The sequence below is a fragment of the Sciurus carolinensis genome, chromosome 9 (assembly GCF_902686445.1).
Source record: "Sciurus carolinensis chromosome 9, mSciCar1.2, whole genome shotgun sequence".
In the NCBI taxonomy this organism is placed as follows: domain Eukaryota; kingdom Metazoa; phylum Chordata; class Mammalia; order Rodentia; family Sciuridae; genus Sciurus; species Sciurus carolinensis.
The window spans coordinates 54,350,900-54,372,518 of record NC_062221.1 but is presented as its reverse complement, the minus strand read 5'-3'; the positions used below and the strand labels follow the sequence as shown (position 1 = coordinate 54,372,518).

The following is a 21,619-nucleotide window of genomic DNA, read 5'->3' as shown; positions in this document are numbered from 1 at the left end:
TTCCATTAAGTGACACAAAATAAGGGATTTCTAACCCTTTGACCAGCATTCAAGGCTTCACTTCTACCTCTGCCAGAATTTTATCTTCCAAACATACTATAAATACTTGCCAATTTAAAGTAAATAATAATGATAATGATAAAATAATAATAATGGTTACCATTTATTGAGCACCTACTCTATTGTGTGCCAGGCACTGTGCTAGGCACTTTTCGTACAATATCTAATTTAAATCCTCACAACAACCCTGTGAGGTAGGTATTATTATTATCATTTTACATACAAGAGGACTGAGGCTCAGAGAGGTTAAATAACTCTCCTATCACGCAACCAAGAAGAAATAGAGCTTGAATTCAAACTCAAAACAATATGACTCCAAATCCCAGGCTCTGGTAAATTAGAGGCAAAGGGGAGAGAAAGGGTCAAATTCAAGAAAGATTGCTGGAGTGGAAAAGATGTGATATGCTGACTGGTAAGATTCAAAAAGGAATTTAAGCCTGTAAATGTTTCTAGCTGGTGTGCCTGTGTAGATTGTGATGGTCATCAGGTCAGGAATTCAGGAGGAACACACTTGGTTGGGGACATGGGTTGGGTCCAAATGGACATGTCCATGGAGATAGTCAGTAGGTAATAAAAATACAGATCTAAAGATTGAGGGAATTTGGGGTTGGAGCTATATATTTGGGAATCACCAGCATATCAGCAGCAATTGAGGACATCGGGATTCATGACACCATTTTGGGAAAAAAATACAAAGGAAAGAGAAGTGGACCAAAGATGGAACAACAGAAGAACTGACACCGAAGGTATAGTATAGTGGAGGCATTCTCAAGAAAGCCAGACAAGGCAGAGTCAGAGGACAGGAGATAGCTCTGTAATGGTGGCTAGAAGAAGCCACAGCCTGGATTGGGAAGCAAACCCAAAGCTTCCAGAAGGCAAGCAAGATTGAGTCACATTTCCAATGCAGTGTTTGTTCACTAAAATTCCAGATGTATTTGTTATATGAAATAATGTCAAAATACCCCTACTTTGGTTTGCCCCAAAACCTGGGCTAAGGACTTCATATTACTCTTGACATCCTGTCCCTAAAAATATGGGAGACTGGGCAAGTCAGGAGAATTTATAGTAGAGGTTAGAAGAGAAAGTTGCAGTTTATTGAAAGTGGAGAATAAGGTAAAAAAAATAACTGGAACTCTGTCTGAAAGTTCTGGAAGCCCTATTGCCCAACTCCAACTGGCCTGTGGGTTTCTGTCCTTGTTCTGGAGTATCATGGTGGATGTGCAAACAGGGAAGCCTGTGTGTGTGGGGGGTGGCGGAGGATAGGTGTGTGTGGTAAGAATGGCCTGTCAGTCACCTGGAGAGTTCTCTGCTGAGCCCAGCCTGAGACCCAGCTTATGGGCTTTATCCAGGTAGGAAGATGTTGGGAATATGTGGCTTGAGGGCAGTGAGGAAGGGGAGAGGGAAGTCAGGGGACCAGCCCCACTAATCTGGGAGAAGACTTTGGAGAGGGTCCAGCCCTCTGGGCAGGGACCAGCCCTGAGGCTTAAGTGAACTTGCATAGGCACCTGTGTGTACTTGTGTATATGTGTGTGTGTGTGTGTGTGAGAGAGAGAGAGAGAGGGAGAGAGAGAGAGAGAGGGTAGGGGAGAGATATAGAGGGGAAGCATATTCTCTGGAAAAGAGAACAGGGTCCTCGTGCATGGGTGAGGCTGGGGCCAGTCCCAGAAGCCTAGCAATACTGAAGTGTGGGTGTGGGGGCTGGACATCCTTGGGAAGCCCCGAGGGCTCCTGAAGCAGGGTTCCTTGTCTCCTCGGAGGCTGGGCCTCCCCTTGCTTGGGGATCACAGAAAGTCAAACAGCCCGAAATTCTTGGCTGCTCCATGCCCAGGGAAAATTGGGGGAGGAAAAAAAGAAAGAAAAGAAATGTTTCAGGCCGGGAGGTGAGATGAGCCTGCTGGTTAGTAGGGTTAGGGTCTGAAGGAACCAGTACACGAGTCAGGCATGGGAGCTACGGGTTCAGCAGAGATGCTCTCTGGAAACCACTAGCTGCTCAGCACCTGAGGGGCCCCTCTGGCTTCTGATTAGGAATGGGTACAGGCAGGGATAAACAGCATGAATGGCTACTGAAGGATGACTACAGCTCAGGTACAGATCTGAGGCAGCAGGCAGGGAAGAGTTAGGCAGGGCAGATGAAGTGACTTTTTTGGTGTCAGTACTGTGGGGCAAAATCAAGAGATTTGGACACATGCTTGAGAGGATGAACTTAATACCGGGATGATGAAGCCAAATGAATGAGGGGGGGGGGAAGCGGGGAAGGGGGTAAGCAGGACCCCCCAGGACACCACTGGAGTCAGCTCCTAAAGTGTGTGAGGATGGAGCAGAGGGAAGTAAGCACCAGCAAGTGAGGACTCGGGGACATGAAGGATCCTGGGACGTCCCCCTAAGGTTAGTTAGCAGAGGGAACAAGCTGGGCCAGAGCCGGGTTAGGGGATGCAGAGCTGAACGGTAGATACACCCCGCCCTTACTGCGCCCAGCGAGCAGTTAGCTAGCGCACCTGGATTTAGTTGCATTTATTTCCCTTTCAGGTACCAGACAAAGTAAAAAAGACGGACGGACTGACGGAGAGGGATGTGGTGGAGGGGGAGGGGGATGGGATGGCAGTGGGGGAGAGGCCCTGCTCACATCACATCCACAAAGAACTCACTGGGGTTTCCCATGGCCATGCGGAAGGACTGTCTGCTGGCGGTCAGTTCTGGGGGCACAGAGGCCAGGTCGCGGCCCGGAGGAGCTCCTGGGGGCCCCATGGCTGCAGGCGGAGGGGGCATCATCAGCATTGGGGGGCCGTAGAGAGGGGGCACTCCAGGAGGGCCATAGCTCGGGTGCGTGTGGTGGCTGCGCAAGCTACTGGCCAGTGAATGGTGGCTGCGGTGGCTGTGCTCGCTGGCTGCGGGCGCCGAGCGCTCACTGGGTGCCCGCTCTCGTGGCCCCCGCAGGCTGCTGCGTGTTGTATGGTCCGACTCGCTGCCGCTGCCGCCAGACTTGGAGTCTCCGGCCTTTGGGTCCTTCTCCTTACGACGATCGCTGCCACTACGATTTGAGCCACTGCTCCGACTGCCTGTAGAAGACAAGCAGGGCCGGAGTCGGGGACATTTAGAGCTGACGCAGGCAGCCTGGGCTCACTTGTAGCTCCCTCCACGGTCCCTCCGCGGTAATTACCTTCACTATGCTGACTGCTGGCGCTGCCTCCACCATAGCTGTAGCCGAGCTCTGGGAAGCCTGGGTGGGGGTTGTAGGGGTGTGGGGGCGGTGGGTACTGGTAAGGGAAAGCCATAGGCCAAGGGGCAGCCCCAGGGTGCGGCAGAGGTGCCAGCGTATCTTGGTCAGAGGCACCGCTGGAACCGTCGTGGTCGTGGAGGGACAGGTTGGCCATGTCTGCGGAGGAAAGGCTGGGTAAGCTGAGTCTATTCCTTGTTCCCTGGACTCCTTGTTCAGGAGAGAGGGATCCCCGAACTAGGTCTAGTGGTAGGCAACAGTGGTAGTTTCTGGTCAGAACGGGAGTAGGCATGGCACAGGCCAGAGAGCTCACCCCTTCTGCAAAACTCCCTGGCACTACCAGAGACAGCCCTGGAGACCCTCCTTAGCAAGCCTGAGTCATCATTTCAGATTCTTGGTCAATCCCAATACCCAACTCCCAGGACCTGGGAAGCCCCTACCAAGATTGTAGCACGCTCTCCTTCCTCCTCGGTGGGCTGGAAGAAGGGATAAGACTGCTATTCAGCCATTTTCTCTTTTGTTCACTTAGAGAGTCCTAGGTCAGGGGATGTGGAAGGCTGAAGTACTGAACGACCTATAAGTACTGCATATCTCCGCTTCATTAAGCATACTACACAGCACTCCATTTCCCTCAAAGACTGCCACAACTCCATGAAGGAGCTCTTCACTTTTCCAGATGAGGAAAGTCAAGTCTACACAAGTTAAAAGAGCAGCCGGAGGTCAACCTGACAATAGGCAGAACAGAAGCTAAGAGTTGCCCACTTTCTCTTTACCTCTCCAGATGAGGCCATTAGTTAGAAGCAGAGAGCTGTTTGGGGAAATTGTGATATTTTGCCCTTTTTCTCCTTTAGAAATATATATAGATATAGATATAGATATAGATATAGATATAGATATAGATATATAGATATAGATAGATGTATCTTCATTAGAAGCCCATCAAGGTCTTTGCCTTGATCACATTTTCCTGGTACTGCTAGGGTAGCTGGATATAAGGTGGGAAGGGCCAGACAGAACAACATAGGTGCCTCTGGCCTGGCACCAACTCACTCTATTCGTCATTACTTATTTCATGACACTGGCTTCCTGGGGAAATTGTATGTTCCTTAAGGGCAAGGCTGTCCTTGTCAATGCTAGAACTACCTTGAAGGGAGCATAAGGATCATCCCTTGCTCACATACCCTCCACAGGTCCTACAGCTTGGAGAGAACTAGGGCTAGAGGCCACCTGCCCCATATAATAAGACAGCTCTTCCTCTAAGCCCTAAGGTGAGTCAGCCCAGCCGTGCAAGGAAAAATCAGGAGAAGGGGATCTGAGGTGTCTATGGAGCCTGCCAGCCAAGCTATCAACCTGTCCAGTGGCCAGCAGCACCATGGGGCAGGGTTGAGGGAAGCAGTGGTCTTTCTTGCTCACTCCCAAAGAACGGGTGATGACTTTAACCTGCATGCTATTGTTCTGGGAAGTAAATATATGCTCCTGGGGAAACCTAGGCCCCAGTTCTTCCCTTTAAGCCAGCCACACTCTCAGCCAAGGAGACTTTGGTCAAGTGAAAAGGAAAAGGTTCTATCAGCATGACCCTGAGTTGGGCCTTGAGTGGCCTGAGGCCATGGGTCAAAGACCTGGGTGGGGCCGGGGAAGAAACAATGTTTTAAACAAAGGCCATATATGCCTTGGAAGCTTTAGGTGTCCCTAGAGGTTTAAGATCAGGGATGAGTTCTGCTAATGATGAAAATAATAACATTTCAAAAGAGTCTAAGAAGCTCTTGATTGTAAGATGTACCCCAATTTCAGATATTGAAATATGAAAAAAAGAATGCATCTTAGAATCAATTAAATACATAAACACAGGCAACTTTTATAGAACATATGCTATGAGCCACGCACTACACTAAGAGCACTGTATACATTATCTTATTCTCGAAAAAGTTCTATGAGACAGGTTCTCATCTAATTTCCATCTTACAGATACATTAAGAGACTAGATCACTTACTCTTACCTCACACAATAAGGATGGAGCTAGGATTTGAACTCAGAACTGTCAAACTCCATAATCCTAAGCATCTATCACTACTTCATGGGTCCATGCTTGAACTGCTAAGGCCTAGGGATCCTACTCTCCTCCCATGGGCTGTGCTTTGCAGGATCAGCCATTCTAGTGCCTCAAACCTAACCTGAAGCATTTTAAGAGTTTGCTTTAGACACCAGTTGGCACTGCTGGGCACAGGTGGCTACTGGGGGTGGGCCTCGGCTCTCAGACCTGGGCAGTGCTATCCTGTTCTAAGAACTCCCCATCCTAAGGGTTGTCCCCAGGCTAAAGAGAAGGGAGGTTCCCTGTAGATCTCTGCTGCTTCATAACCTCACTGCTTCTGTGCTCTCTCAGGATCAAGTCAAAACTCCTTGGTATGGTTTACAGAATTATCTGCCACCTGGTCCTGACAGCTTCTCCAGTTTCATCTTAGAGCACAGCCTGCCTTTAGGGATCTGAGGAGGATTTGAAACCTCTGGTCAGTAACAGATCCTGCCCTGGTCAGTTGCAGGTCCTGCTTGGTTCAGAGACCAAGTGCAGGCACTCCGTTTAGCATCACTGAGAAAATGTTTCTGTAGTACTACACACCCAGGGCATCCCCACGTAGTGAGAAGACACTGGATCTAAGGCTTAATCCTCTACCACTAGTTGTGAGACCTGGGACAGACTATTTCATACTGAGACATCTTAGTTTCCTCATCTGAGGACATGGATAGTAATCCTCCCTGCTTCTGGGGGAATTGTGAGGATCCAGTGAGAATGAGATGATACTTTTAGAAACTACCAGCACTGTGCCGGGCACAGAAAAGGCACTTAGAACATGCCAGGCCTGAGAAGAGATGTGGGGCAGGTGAAGAGGTTAGATTGGACTGTTTCCACCATAGAACTCTCAGGTCTTGAACCAGGTCCCCAGCTCTGCTGTGCCCCATCTATGTTCCCTGGGGTTTGCTACCATAACCTTGTGCACCTCCCCACTCCCAGCCAGGAGGCAGGGCAAGAAGGTCAGCAAAGCACGTACTGCCACAGAGGTCACCGAAGATGTAGTAGCACTGCTCAGAGAAGGTGATCTTGTTGACAGTGTGGCGGATGAAGCCGGCTTTCAGCAGGTTGCTGGCATACTTGCGGGCCTCCCGTCGGTCAGTGAAGCCTTCCACATTGTGGTACAGCCAGTCTACCACATCTGAGCCTGAGGATAAGGCTGCCAGTTGACTGGGAGGCCCACCTGATTTGGGTTCATCTGGCCTCATAGAAGCTAAGAGGCTGGTGCTGGTTCTAGCTCACATGAATGGCCCGAGGGAGTTACTGAGTCCCCCCACCCCTGACCTGCTCTGTCCCATCATTCCGCCCCCTATCCTTCATCCCACCATGGGGCTCTCTCACCGATGAAAGCATTAGGAATGGTAATCTTGAGCCACATGCGATCTCGGACCTCCAACCCCGATTCAGGGGAGGCCATGGCTTTTACGATGGCAGCCATGTCACTGTGGATGGACAGATGGAAGTCATCTAGGCCTGGGGGTGGGAAGCAGAATGGTGAGGCAGAAAGGGGTTTTGGAGTTAGATAAATAAGAGTTAGTATTCCACAATAATTATGGACCAATGCTGGACAAGTTACTGATTTTTTGGACACTCAGTTTTCTCTTCTATAAAAATGGGAATTTTAGCTATTTACAAGGATAACTGAAGAAAGAGTTCAGTAACATAAAAGAAGGTACTTAGTACAATGCATTCGTGTATGTTATAATAATAAAAATGGCAGCCATTTATTGAGTGCTTACTTTATGCCACACACCGATGGCATAAAGTTGTCACTTATAGTTTCTTATTAAACCCATAGGAACCTGGTAAAGTATATATTAATAGTACCATTTTACAAGAGGAAACTGAGACTCCCTGGGTGCTCAATGTGGGTTCCGAAGCAAACAATGTTTAGTGAAGAATGAGTGCCCACTGGGAGAAATTACAGTGTGAGACAACTGGAATGAGCAGAGTCCCCTTTCTGGTCCTCCCTGATGCTTTAGTGGCCCCTCATCAGTCTTCCCACCTGGCCCTGTCTGCTTAGTCCAGGAGACAAGGTTAGACACTCACGCTCTGTGTCAGGGATGGAGCTGGTGATGGAGGAGCTGGTGGAGGTGATGGTGCTCAGGGAAGGGCTCATGCCATAGGCAGGGAAGGTGCCTGTCATGGCTGCAGTGTGGGAGACCCAGGCCGCAGGATCAATGGGCCGGATGGGCTCACCTGCAGGGAGGATGAGGCGTCACAGGCTGCTCACCCTGCCCACTGCTGGGCCCAACAGGTAGGTGTGGGGGTTCAGGGAAACACAGCAGAAATATGGGAAAGGGCTCAAAGATGTTAAATACTGGCTTTAGGGATGAGTCTCCCCCCACCATCTACTTACTCCTGGGCAATGTGAAGCAACCACGCGGACTTGGGTCCCAGCACTTTGCTACAGTCAGGGTAATGGGCCTGAAAACAAAGACGTCCTATTGAGGGTAGAATGTGAGGAGGCCAGACCAAGCCTCTTGAGGACAGCCAGAAATGCCTACTCCATCCTCCCCAGTGCTCTATTCCATTCATACCCTGGTTTGTGCACAATCTCCCGTAGTACCCGAACTGCATCATCATTACTCATATTCTCAAAGTTGATCTCATTTACCTGAGAAAGAGAACCAGGAGTTGGATAACAGACTGTACAGGGGAGAGGGGGCAGGAGGTCTTTTTCCAGAGGGCAGGGACTCCTCCCCACCCTCTATCCACACCACAACCCAGGGTGGGCAATGATACCTGTAACAGCATATCTCCTGGTTCGATACGTCCATCAGCAGCCACAGCCCCACCCTTCATGATAGAGCCAATGTAGATGCCTCCATCACCACGCTCGTTGCTTTGGCCCACAATGGAGATGCCCAAGAAGTTATACTTTTCTACAGGGAATAATTTAACAGCTTAAGAGGGGCAAGAGTCCCTTCTTAGAATAGGATGGAAAGGGACAAAAACTAATATGTACTGAATCCAAATCAGGCACTGTGTATAGTGCACTTACCCATGCTTTCATTGAATCCCTACTGGCTGTGGGGCAGTGACTCTGCATCATTTTACAGATCAGTCAATTGAAATTTAGTGAATTTAAGTGATTTTTCTAAGCCAATAACTGGCAGAATTCAAATTCAGATTTCTAAGTTCTCAAATTGGGTTTTTTCACTACATCCAGCTGTCTCCTATATATAAAGTCCCTAGCAACCAGATGTGGTGGTGCACACCTGTAATCCCCAGCTACTTGGAAGGCTGAGGCAGGAGAATCCCAAGTGTAAGGTCAGCCTCAGCAACTCAGTGAGATGTGGGGATACAGCTCGGTGGTGGAGCACTTGCCTAGCATACATCAGGCCTGGGTTCAAACCTCAATACCAAGACAAAAAAAAAAAAAGAGTACCCAGGGCAGAAATCAGGGAGCAAGGATACAATGGCTAAAGATGGCAAGGGGCAGGGTACCTAGAAACCTCTAAGAAGCCTTTCCTGGTGCCATTTTTGCTTCTACAGCTCTCTGTGCTTTTATCTGTCATAGCTTTGACCATGAGGTACTAAAGTGATCAGTGTAAGTTTTAGCTAATGTTTATGCAAGAGAACTCCTTGAGAGTAAAGGTCAAATCTTGTGTCTCCTAGAAGCCCTCATGCCTGCCCAGTATCTGGCATATAGTAGGTGCTCAAGAGAATTGTTTCCCCAGACTCACCCATGTTGAGAGTAACTGTGATGATGTTGAGAGACATGGTGGAGTCTGTGATGCTGCTGAAGGATGAGGACTGGAAGAGACAAAGGCCCTGAGCTGCAGGTGGGGGTGGCAGGTACTCGCTGTTCCTACCTGGTTTCTCCTCAGCACTGCTCCCCTCACCCTCTATGGTTCTAGATGCTGAACCAAGGGAAGGGTTCTGAGGAAGAACAAGCTGGCCTGCCTGGAAAGGGCTCACAATCTGCCCCCACCCATCCTGAGCATCCCAGGCCCCATACCCGCTCAATCCGTGAGACCTTCTGCTTCCGCCGTCGCCGCTTGTGTCTTCTCATCAGGCGTGAGGCACTGCTCTGTTCTGTGGAGCTGCTGAACCTGTGGGGCCCACAGTCGTTCCCCACCAGGCTGGCCCAGCCCTGCCCTATGAGAGGCACTGCAGGGCCCAGGTCCCCAACACAAAGTCCGCATCCCTCCCAGGAGCCAGCATCCTCAGAGTTCAGGGCTCCTTGGGGTCACCTGCCCCACAGTACCCATGAAACTAAAGCCCCACCTGCTGGTAGAATCTTCCTCATCTGAATCAAAGAAGCTTGTGGTCTCCAGCTCACTGCTCATAAGTGTGGACGAGCTATCATAACCACCAGGCTCCCGCCGCCGTTCCCCCTTTGCAGTTCCATTTAGACGGGTTGCTGCAGGGGACGGAGGGCTGGGTTCACACAATGCTCGGTTCAGGGGAAGGGAGGAGAGAGGCACAGGCCAGGAGCTTCACAGGGGTCAGGCATATCCAGAGCTCAGGACATAGGGCAGAGAGGTAGGACTGGGAAGATGTAGGGAAGGCATTCCTGTTCAGGGAAGACACACCATGCTCTGGACCATCCCTCCGGCGTGGCCGTTCCCGCTGGGCAGACACCAAGGAATCTGTCTCTGTGTCATTGTCCAGGTTCTCTTGGCTGCCCCCACCAGCATGAGGGCTGCAGGGAAGAGAGGACTTGGTGGGGGAGGGGGCAGGCTGGGGGTTCCCTCCCCCAGCCCTGGGCTGAGCTGATGCGGCCCTCTCCCAAGGGCCCTCCCCACCCTCAAGCCATACTCACTGGAAGGATGGGGGTCGGGAGTCCCCAATGCCTCCTGTGCGCTCCATAGGTGGTGGCAGCTCTGATGGGTTATCAGCACAGAAGGGGGCTGGCTCTGGATGTGAGCCCTCAGCTGATACCAGCTGATAAGGAGAAAATAAGTGAGATCTATGTCACAGGGGGCACCAGGGAGATGGGGGGGGGGTTGGCTTCTGGCAGGTTATGAAGGCCTTGGAAGAAGGAAGCAGGGAGAAGAAACTGGACTGTGCAAGGGCAGCTGAGGTGAGGTGTGGCCCCATACCCAGGTTGAGGGGGACCTTGGAGGCATGGGTTGCTCAAGTGGAGTGGGAGATGGACAACAAGGGTCAGTGGTCCCAGGCAGAGGTCACCAGGTAACAGCAGGTATCTCAATGGGCACAGGAGACATTTTTATCTCCACATGTGTTTTTGGTTTCTTCCTTTTACCCCTTCCCACCACTCCCACTTGTCATTAAAAAGTGAAGAAGTTGGGATAAGAAATAGTTCAGTTAAAAAACTAAAGGAAAATTCAGATACTGAAGCATAAAACCACTAGCTATAATCCCAGGGATGCCTTTCCTCCCTCAAACCAGTACAGGCATGCAGGTGGATGGAGACTGAGGGCTCCTTACCCAGGATACCACCCGGCCATTGAAGCAGGGTAGCTTAGCATTGTCATCCGAGATCTCCTCCTTCACAACTCTGTAGGGAAAGGGGGATGTCAGAGAGAACTTTCTGGTATGTAAATGGAGGGTCCTCATAATCCCAACTGTATTCCATCCTAAACCGTGATTTAAGTCACCAGCACAATACTGTTCAAATGGGAGCAAGGGGGGTGACCTAGGGACATCTCTTTAGCATCACCAAGAAGACACCAGCCCTGCTTGGACCAGCTACCTTCCTGGGGTATCCTTTAAATCATCAGATGATTGCTGATTACAACGGATATACCACTGTCCCCATGCCATTCCCTATAACCCCCAAAGTGCTTTACCCAGCCCCAACGTGGCTTTCCTAGGCTGGACTTTCTCTTTTTCTCAGAGTCCCAAATTGGGAAAAAGGACACAAGTATTACTGATCTTCCCTTTGCAACCTAGAATCCTGACATTGTTCTGGGAGGTATGGACCAGGAGATTAGGGAAATTAAGGAAGAAGGGGAGAAGACATTTACTGAACATCTTCCATGTGCCATTAAGATAACTGATGGTGATAATTATTCTCATTTATTGAGCAAGCATCATAGGCTGAGCATTTTGCTGGGTGCATTACTTGTATTGTTTCATTTAATACTCATACAATGCTGGGGACAGATGGGGAAACTAGGCTCAATAGGTTCAGCAATTCACCTATAACTCACACTAATAGTAAGCTAAGAGCTGGCATTTGAATTCTGGTCAGCCTGACTCTAACGTCTGATTCTTACTTATTATGTTATCTTCTGTCCCTATATTTAGAATATGTAATCTTCACATCAGTCTTATACGTAGACAATATAATACATATTTCATGAATAAGGAAACTAACAGAAATTCAGTAACTTATCCAGGGTCATGAAGCTCATGGAAGTCAGAGTTGAATGCAATCCCAGGCTCATCTGATGCTAAACTCACACCCTTTCAACTGTATGTCACATTCTTTCCTATGCAATGACAAAGGTAACATGGGTTTATGAGGAGGGTAGGTGGTGAGGGGACAGTGATGTGGGGCATGCAGGGTATAGGAGGTGGTCATGGTATGTAGTTTGGCTTGGGGAATGTGGTGAGGTAAGAAGTCAAACACTGGCTAGGTTTAGGGCAAGAAAGAGAATGGAAAAGTTTGAGTGCTGTCAAACACATGGCACATGCCTAAGATCTTGAGCAGAGAGGGAAGATAGGCAAGGAGGAGGCTGGGAAGACCACTCCTCCCTCATTCATAGAGCAGCTTCTGCCCAGAGTCAGGAACGTGCTTGGCTCCTTGTGATGCTCACATTCTTGGATTCAAAGCCAAGTTCGCAGGCCAAGCCTGCCCTCTTCCCTCCCAACCAGCTCTGGCTCCCCACCATTTTCCCCACAGCGACCCTAAGAAAACAGCCCAAATCATCTTGCTCAGGATCATGATGGCAGAAAGCCTAAAGAAAAACAGGCTGGAAAGAAGTGACAGAGAGGTAACTTATACCCAACAGCCAATCTGGTCACGGGGTAACCCAAGCAGACCCACATGACAGCCAAAGCTCAAAGGGAAAGGGAGTGCATGTGCCACATGGCGCGGACTCTGTGTTTTACTTTGGAGAGGGTCTCCCTTTGTGGGAAACTGCTGCTGAGTCTCTGGGACCTCCCCTAGCAGGCCCCACCACACTGCTCCACACTACAGATGTTTCCTCTCTTTCTGGGGGTCACCGACAGGTCGCCAAGTCTCTGCTGACTCACAATGATCAGCTGATCCTCAGCAGCCTTGGGGGACCTCAGAAGCTTGTATCTTCCACCACAGAACTGAATGGCACAGGGTTTCACATACCACACCCCCACCGTCTTTCTTTCTTTAACACCCGCCTCCCATCCCCCCATGGAGTCAGACAAATATACATTCAGATTCCCTCCCATTATTAGCCCTCCCATCCTAGAGTAGTCTCTTAACTTTTCCAAGGCTTTGTCTTATCCTGGTAAGTGGGATTCTTAAATGCTTGGCATGGTCAGGCATATAATAAAACTAGTTACTAACTCAACCAACTTTTGGTGGGATCCACACCCTCTTTCTAACTTTGTGTAAGTTTCTAAAGGCAGGGACCAAACAAATCTGCTAATCATTCATCCTATTAAAAAGTTTTTGCTGAGCTAGATACAGTGGCACTTGCCTATAATCCCAGCTACTCAGAAGGCTGAGGCAGGAGAATTCCAAGTGCAGGCCCAGACTTGGCAATTTAGCAAGTCCCTGCCTCAGAATAAAAAATTAAAAAGGGATGGTGATGTAGCTCAGTGGTAGAGCACCCCTGGGTTACATGCCTAGTACCACATGGACACACAAGCTTTGTCAAGAGCCCAGTGGGCTTTAGGTCCCATGCAACAAGGACATCATGAAGCATCAGGCCTGGAGCCTGCCTTATACTCTGAGAAGTTACAGTCCAGTGGGTAGTTATGTAAGCATACTGCAAGAGGGGAGGAGAAGTTAGAGCCATAAAGCAACAGGTGTGTTCATTCGCTGGAGAGACATCTGCTGAGTGTCAGGGCCAGGCTAGGAACTGTGTAGGGATATAAGGATGAAGGATTTGAACCTAGAGGAGACAGGGGAAGAGTGCCCCAGGCAGAAGGCCCTGAGGCAGGGCAGTGTGTGATATGGAGAGGAAGCAACACAGTTTCCTAACTTGCTATGTTGCCCTTCCCACAGCTCAAGGTCAGACTAGCACTGGGGGACCCCATTCATCTACCATCTCCTTAGTGCTGAAAATGTTTATCCTTCCTCCATTACTCTACTTAAGAGGGCTGGGCCTGCCCTGGGTTTGACAAATGCTCACATCCCAACCTCAGAGGGTAAGCCTGGAGGGAAGACATTGTTGGTGGGGCAGCAGTCTTTCTCTTCTTTCCCTCTTGTCAGCAGGGGTCCCTAGTATGGGCTTAATAAGGTAGCCCTATCACCTCCCCAATTTTCCAAGCTTACCATCTCCCAGAGAAGGATCATCTGTAAAATGGTGATAACAATAACACCTACAACTCTGTGACTAAGGTTTTAGACTATGGAGCCAGATTACTGATGTCAGCCAAGCTGTGTGACCTTGGGCAAGTTACTTACTTCTGTGCTCTAATTTCCTCACTTGTAAAGTGGGGTTTGTACCATTTATTTCATATGGCTATCATGAAGATTCTGTGAGTAAAGATTTGCAAAGCATTTAGATCAGTCTGGCACACTGTAAGCACCATAAAAAGAATTTGTAAAATAAACATACTGTATATACACTTGCCTAGTTTTCTGTAACCAGATAGCTCTACCAGGTCTCCTAATCATTTAATCTGCTGGGACTAAAACCATTTAGTCCATCAATGTCCTCTATTTTTCTACCACTGAGCTAAATATCTGGATCTTGTTCTTTTTTTCTTTTGAGATGGGGTCTTGCTAACTCAGACTGGCCTCAAACTTGAGATCGTCCTGCCTCAGCCTCCCCACTTGCTGGGATTAGAGGCATGCATCACAATGCTCAGTCTCTCCACTTCATTTTTAGCACTATTCCCAACCCTGTAAGTACAGTCAACTCTAATATGTTGCAAGGGGTGCTTCAAACACCATTGATGTAAGCAAGATAGTTTCAGGTGGTACATGATAAACATTGCTTAGTTCAATGTTTATTTGTAACAAATTTTGGAAAGAAATATAAATAGAAAATAAGACCCGTGGTTGATTTTGTATTATTAGTTGGGTCAAACTTAGGGAAAAAAATGACATGATTAACAGTAAATTTAAAGAAAAACATTAAATTAACTGTGAGAGGATATAATGAGTGCCCTCTAGTAACTGTAGCTAGGCCCAGTTTAACAGTAGCCTTGGGAGAGTGGAAGGCAGCCCAGAAAGGTCTGCTTAGGAGGCAGGGGCAAGGTGGGGGCTGGAGCTACAGACCTGTTTCAGTTTTCCTCAAGGGACTGGCCCATACAGGACTCTGGATGACTTTCCCCCATCCCATACTCTAAAGCAGTATCAGTCCTTTATAACCCTATATTTTTTTCCCTGCCAAACTGAGGCACCCACCTCCTTCTCCCCAAAGCTTCCAGACTGATTCTCTTTACAATCTTCCAATCAGGCATGTCTGTCCCAGACTGAAGCCAGACAATCATCACTACACTAGGAGTCCCCACTCCGGGGTTGGAAGAACAACAGGATCAAGAACAGAAAGAACCTACACAGTATACTCCCCATTGTACAAAGCACTTTCACACACACACACGATTTCATGGGCTCATCCAATTCTGAGTTCCAGGACAGAAGGTGACAACAAACATGCCAGGCAGCAGACAGAAGGTGCTTTGCTTCCTGGGGCTAGGAGGGCCCGGGTCTTAGGAGAGAAACCAGATTGAGGAACACTGGGGGAGAAGAATATCTCTCCTTACTCAGCTCTGGGGCCTCTGCTGCAAAGAGCAATGCAGGCCTCAGGCTAGGGCTGGAGAGGCAGCCTTCAGGCCTGGAGGACCAAGGAGGCCTTCCCAGCAGCCTCCAGGCCCAGCGCCCAGTTAGTGTGGGGGCCTCCCCCTCCCCCAGTCCCCTGAGAGTGGAGGGGGGGGGATCAGCCAGGCTCCCCCTCCCAGGCCAGCTGCTACAGAACCTTCCGGCTGCAACATTCCAACCCCTCTTAAAGGGGCAGTCGCTGCTTCCAAACTCTGCCTGTCTAAAGTCCTGTAACTGGGCAGAGGGAAAGACCCCCACCAGCGAGGGGAACATGGAGAATGCCAAGAGGCTCTTCTTGGCCCTCCCACCCAGACTCTAAGGCCCTTTCCAATGTCTCCCCCTGAGTCACCATCTGGAGAAAAAATTGAGAGGTGAGATCAGCACCTGGATTAGTGAGGACTCCCTCTGGGGGGTGGGGGGCGTCAGGCACTCTGCTCAGCCCACATCATCCCCATCAGTCCCCACAGGCAAGGGGGGACGGTTAAGTACATATGAGGTCTGCAGGCTCTATCTTCCAGCCAGGTGGAGTACCCCCAACTCCCCTTCCCCCAGTCCAAAGTCCCACAGCATGGCTCTTAGATGCAGGATACTCCAAATATGGCTGAATTGTGGAGCTGAAAAGACTGGGAAGGCAGGCCGGGGCCAAACACCCCAAGTCTATGGTAAAAAGGAGGCTCCCTGGAAGGCGGAGGTTTGGAGACTCCAGCTTTGGAACTGGGTGGAGGGGGGGGTGTGTCTGTCTATGTGGGCCACTGGTCTCTGGGGAGGCGAGGGGGCCTGACTGGCAGGAACTGGGAGTCCCTTAAAGGACTGGAACTCCAACCCCCCAAAAGCAAAAGGGAGCTCAAATGGGTCGAGTAGCCCCCTTGCAGCGAGTGGGGATAGAAGTCAATATAGCCAGGGAGTCCAAAGTGGTCGCGTCGGCCCCTGGAAGCCGAGCGCCAGGGCTCCCCAGAGGCCGGGCAAGGGGCCGTGCTCACCCGAAATCGTCGTCCATAGACTTGAAGAAGAACTTGTAGCTGGGTCGCTGCAGAACGCCCTTAAAGTCCGCCAAGGTGACGCGTTCGGCGGGCAGGGGCAGCTTCACCAGGTACGGCGTCTCCTGCCCGTCCAGGTGGTAGATGATCTTGGTCTCGCCCATGGCTCCGGCCTCGGGCCGGGCGGCCCGCGCGCGGCCTGCTGGGGCGGCCGGGCCGGGCCTCTCGGCGGCGGCGGCGCTCTGCGCGGCCCAGCGGCTCAGCCCCGCTCGGCGGCCGGCCGCGGCGCCAGCTCCCTTGTTCTCCGGCCGCTCCCGGGTCCCAGCGCCGCCTGCCGCCGCTGCTTCCGCTCCCCACTCTCCCGGCTCGGCTGGCCACAGCGATTCTTCCGGTGGCCGCGGCCCTCCCGGCTCTGGGCTGCGGCCCGGCCCGCTCCCCTCCCCCGGCCCCGGCGCGGCCCCGCCCCGGCGCGGCCCCGCCTCCGGCCGTCGCGGAGCCTCGCTGGCCTCGCCGCTGATCGCCGGGCCTGGGCCGGGCCAGTCCACTCTCCGCTCACCCTCCGGGCGGCGGCGCTCGCCTCTGACGCTCGGGTCCCAGGCCCTCAGAGATGGAAGGGAAGGTCTTTTCCGGATGACCCTGTTCCCGGACCCTTCAAGGTCCTCATTCTAGACCCCAGGGAGATTTGTGGTTCCTCTGCCGCCCTTGAGGGGTGGAATGCAGGGATCGCTTTGGTCCCCAGAGATGGTCTGGAGGAGAAGGGTGAATCTTAAGATCTGACTGTGGATGTCTGGAGGAGAGTGGCCTCAACAAGGAAGGCCCTTTAGGATCTGCTGGGAAGCACAGCTGCTGTCATTAAGGTTACTTAACTGAGCTCCTTGAGGACACGGCAGGATCAAATTCTGGTTTATCCTTCTAACCTCAATGCCTAGGTGCAAAGTGGTTTAATAAATGAACTGAGTGAAGAATGAGCGGATACATGCATGATTGGGACATAAGTCTCAAGATAGAACTAGTTATAATCGGTTCCTAACAGATGCTCTTATCCCTAGGAGCTTTTAATTCATTAAATAAATATTGAGTGCCTATTACACTGCAAAACATGCTGCATGTGAAGGTGGTAGCAAGAAAGACAAATCTGCCCTCAGGACCTTCACTCCACTGGAAGCACATAGGCTTGTTAAATAACTTCTTACCGATGCTATGAAGAAGGTAAAACGAAGTGATTGGATAGTGACAGGAGAAAGAGGATTCTGGGTGAACAGAAGACCTCTTCCATTTGAGCTAATAATTAGAAAGCATCTGTGAGATTGGGGGAAGAATGTTCCAGGCAGAGGGCACAGTTAAGTGTAAAGGCTCAAAAAAGGAATAAGCTTTCCACATGTGAGGAACAGTGTGGCATTGTGATTGAAGGGACAATTGTACCAGGCTAGAAAGGTAGACAAGGGTCAGATCACATAGGGAATTTTACAGTAACTGGTGTGGGCTCCACCCACTCCTTTCTGTACATAGTGGCCAAATTAGCTTAAAGTACCTCTTTCAGACAACTTTTCTGCTCAGAAACCTCTTTAACCTTCCCCAGATGCATTTCATATGTCCTCAGCAGGATATTCAAGGTCCTTCATAATTTAAGTTCCACCTACCTTTTAGTAGTCTTTTGTATTATATCCTGCCAAACTTTTTTTTTTTTTTTAATATTTTTTTTTAGTTGTCAATGGACCTTGATTTTATTTATTTATATGTGGTGCTGAGAATCAAACCAGTGCTTCACACATGCTAGGTAAGTGCTCTTCCACTGAGCCACTACCCCAAGCCCCCTGGCCAAACTTCTGACTCTAGGCAAATGAATCTCCTTGCTAGCTGCTGTACAGACCTGAACAGACTCTTTAATTTCTTTCCCTTTACTTTTATTAAATATTAATTTTTTAATCAAAGTAACATGTATACATAACCAAATAGTATTCTTTTAACAAAGCAGTATTTTCTCTTTAATTTTCTTCCTTACCCTATATTTTTTTTTAACTCAGACTGCTATCTCTTCTTGATTTATGCATTCTAGGCAATACCTATTAATTTCCAGTTTTGATTGATGATGACTTCTCGTTCACCTCCTTTTACCCTCTTAAAATGCTGAAATCACACTTTTTGGTTCAATAGATTTAGTACTTGGTATTGAAGGACAATTCAATCTATTGAATGACAATTCAATACCAAGTGACTATGAGTACACTGCTAACCTATGCATGTCACATGATTGTTTCCTTTGACTTTTTGTCTTTCCTGGTATTAATCATTGCTTTGCCTTTTCATTTGCTTTTTTTTCCCCTAAATGACTTTGCTTTTTATATATTGTAACTATCACTAATTTTTCCCACATAATCTGTTTCTCAATACACATTTTGTTTGCTCAGTCACACTATTAGGCTTCATCAGTTCCATCCCTGCACCCCCAAGCATTTCTTTCCTTTGCTCTGGCCTGTACTATTGGCTGTCTCCACCTGTACACAGCTGCCAAACCTGGAATTTGCACTCTCACAATTCTCTTTACCTCTCGTGTTGGGCTCCTGTTTCCTGGATGCTTTACTCCTTCATTTCAATAAAGCTTCCTTTGAAAGGAAGCATGGGGAATAGAAAAAAATTTTTTTTTCTTTTTGAGGTATTGATTGACCTTTATTTTATTCGTTTATTTATATGTGGTGCTGAGAATCAAACCCAGGGCCTCACACATGCTAGACAAGTTCTCTACCACTGAGTCACAACCCCAGCCCCTAGAAAACTTCTTTGAGAACTTACATATCTAAAATGATTAAGATGAAAATCTTCCTTCAGAATTTTGAAGGCAACTCTATTTTGACCTATTGTATTCGCATTGTCTTTTAGTTTCAGTACTGCTCTTTTCCTCAGGCCTTTTAATTCATTTTATCGTCTCTCGAAACCTTTAGGAAGTTCCTTTATCCCTGGGGTTCTGAAATTGCATTGTGATATGCTTTGGTGAAGATTTTGTTTTGACTTGGGGTCTTGATAGCTTGTCCATGTGGGCCTTGAATTCCTCGGCTCAAGTGTTACTCATGATTCAGCCTCCTGAATAGCTGGGACTGCAGGTCATCACTGTGCCTAATGTGGTAAAGATCTTTTCTCATTCACTGTTAGGTACTTGGTGGACTCTATCTAGAAATTCAACAATAATTTCTTGAATATATAACATTGTCACTATCATTTTCCTATTCTTTCTGTATTGCCTGTTAGATGTTGGACCTAGATTGATCATTTTCTTAACCTTTTCTTCTTTATTACCATTTCATTTTTAAATGATTCCATCTTTTTGCAAAATTTTCTTAACATTATTTACAGCCCTTCCAAACATTAATCATCTAATATATTGGATTTTACTTACCCAATATATTATTATGTTCTTAAATGTTTTTATTGGATAAGTAAAATATTCACAATTTGAAATCTAAACATACCTAAGGATGGAAATACAATGAAATATTTCCCTCCAATTTGGTTCTCTAGTCCTCCCATTCTCAATAATTTATTTTTACGTTCTAAGAACTCATATTCTCCAGTTCTTCCTTTTTACAGTACTTCCTTTGTAGATACAGTATCTTCCTTGAGTTTTTGTAATTGTGTAATTGTAACTTTTCCCTCTCTGAAGTTTCAAAAGTATCCAATTTTGCCATTGTTTTCTTGGTTTCAGCTTTCTATTTGCTTTTTTTGGTCTCTTTCATTCGGGAAGCTTCTTTAAATATTTGATGGACCCTGGCTTCTAGTCACATTTAAGAGTGAGATAACAAAAACCTGACTGGAAGCTCTACATACATGACCTATTAACTGATGGGTTTCAATGTAGGGTTTTGATAAAGTGGGGGGAGGGATTTTTTCTGTTAAGGAAACAACAAAAAAGTCAGTATGGATAGTTTTTTCCTCTTCATGATTTACCTAATAACTCACCCCATCCCCACTTTGCCTATTACTGAGATCAGAGGCTCTAATAGTTCTCCCCTATGTCTTGAAATTTCACAGGACTCTTCATTCATTATACTGGGCACTCAGGGGCCCTGTTCACCTGGAAATTCATGATCTTCTTAGGTATTTCTCTGATTTCCTTCCCACCATTTCTCCAGAAGCTGAATATCCCATTTCTTGCAGAGAAGCAAAGGTAATCGCCTGGTTGAATCCAATGAAGTGGGGATAGGGTTAAATTTTTCTTATACTGATCTTTGTGTAATCTCCCTTCACACCTCCAACTCTCAACCCCGATCCTTACTTTCCTCTGAGGGTGTGAAGGATACACTGGCTTGCTTCTTAATAACTTCTAGCAGGTAGAATCAAACCCATTGTGTTCTGCTAAATTGCCTTTCACTCTTTGACTTTACAAAATGTTTTTCAATTTCATTGTTACCTTCTGTTTTTCATATCATTGAATCAAGTACCTTGTTTTTTGGGGGACGGAAGGGGTACTGGGGACTGAACTCAGGGGCACTTAACAACAGAGCCACATCCCCAGCCCTTTTTTATATTTTATTTAGAGACAGGGTCTCACTGAGTTGCTTAGTGCCTTGCTAAATTGCTGAGGCTGGCTTTGAACTTGAAATCCTCCTGCCTCAGCCTCTGGATTAGAGGCTGGGATTACAGGTGTGCACCACTGTGCCTGGCTCAAATATCTTTTTAAAAGAATTTTCTTTTCTTCGGTATTGCAGTTGAACCCAGAAACTTTTACCACTGAGTTACATCCCCAGCTCTTTACAGTGTTTTAGATAGCCTCACTAAGTTTGCCTAAGCTGGCCTTGAATTTGTGATCCTCCTGTTTCAGCCTCCTGAGCAGCTGGGATTATAGGCATGTGTCATTGTGCCTGGAAAAAGAATTCCTTTACTAGCATTTGAATGAGATTTTTTGAGGAAGCAAAAGAGGTCATGTGTTTTCCATATTTAACTGGAAATCCTTTGCTTTGAATGTGTCCTTCTAACCTTTTCTATTTGTTAGGCCAATCTCAGCATCACAATTTGGTAATCTCCCCTAAATACCCCAATTAGAAGGCATCTCTCTTTCCCAAAAAGATTTATAAGTCACTTCTGATTTCCACCATCAATTTGGTACAGATCAGAGATACCTTATGGTTACCTGTATTTAACTGACTTATTAGATCCAGGTCATAACCTTCATATGCTCTCTAGGTACTAGATCCTGAACCTGATAAGATTGAAACATATTTATTGAGTAAGAAAAAATGAAGTAAACCCTTGGATAACCTATTTTTTCCTCTTTGGAAATGTCTTTATCCCAAGGAGAATTCAGTATCCTCTTCCTCAGCTTATTCCTTTCCACTTCACTGAAATGAAGAAAAGCACCTATTTTGACTATGACTTCCATGCCAAGGGGTCCCTTGTTACCAGTGACATTTGCCACAAT

The 21,619-nt window shown here is 47.9% G+C and overlaps 1 protein-coding gene across 1 annotated transcript; it reads right to left on the bottom strand.

The window, feature by feature from the left end:
* Positions 1 to 151: 151 nt before the first annotated feature.
* Positions 152 to 16,648, bottom strand: Dvl3 (dishevelled segment polarity protein 3). Its single transcript, XM_047564975.1, has 16 exons — positions 16,213 to 16,648; positions 10,741 to 10,810; positions 10,112 to 10,233; positions 9,882 to 9,991; positions 9,574 to 9,709; positions 9,305 to 9,398; positions 9,030 to 9,099; positions 8,086 to 8,225; positions 7,881 to 7,957; positions 7,700 to 7,767; positions 7,390 to 7,539; positions 6,682 to 6,813; positions 6,320 to 6,487; positions 3,218 to 3,433; positions 2,706 to 3,116; positions 152 to 1,873 (listed from the first exon to the last, which is right to left on the bottom strand). The coding sequence occupies exons 1-16, from the start codon at positions 16,371 to 16,373 to the stop codon at positions 1,842 to 1,844; spliced, it is 2,157 nt and encodes a 718-aa protein (XP_047420931.1). The 5' UTR covers positions 16,374 to 16,648; the 3' UTR covers positions 152 to 1,841.
* Between the last annotated feature and the right edge of the window lie 4,971 nt (positions 16,649 to 21,619).

Coding starts and splice junctions, on each gene's coding strand:
- Dvl3 (XM_047564975.1), bottom strand. CDS start 16,373: ATGGGCGAGACCAAGATCATCTACCACCTGGACGGGCAGGAGACGCCG. Junction 9,100..9,304: donor AGGTCTCACGGATTGAGCGG/GTATGGGGCCTG, acceptor TGTCTCTTCCAG/TCCTCATCCTTCAGCAGCAT. Junction 6,814..7,389: donor CTCCATCCCTGACACAGAGC/GTGAGTGTCTAA, acceptor TCCCACCCCCAG/GCCTAGATGACTTCCATCTG.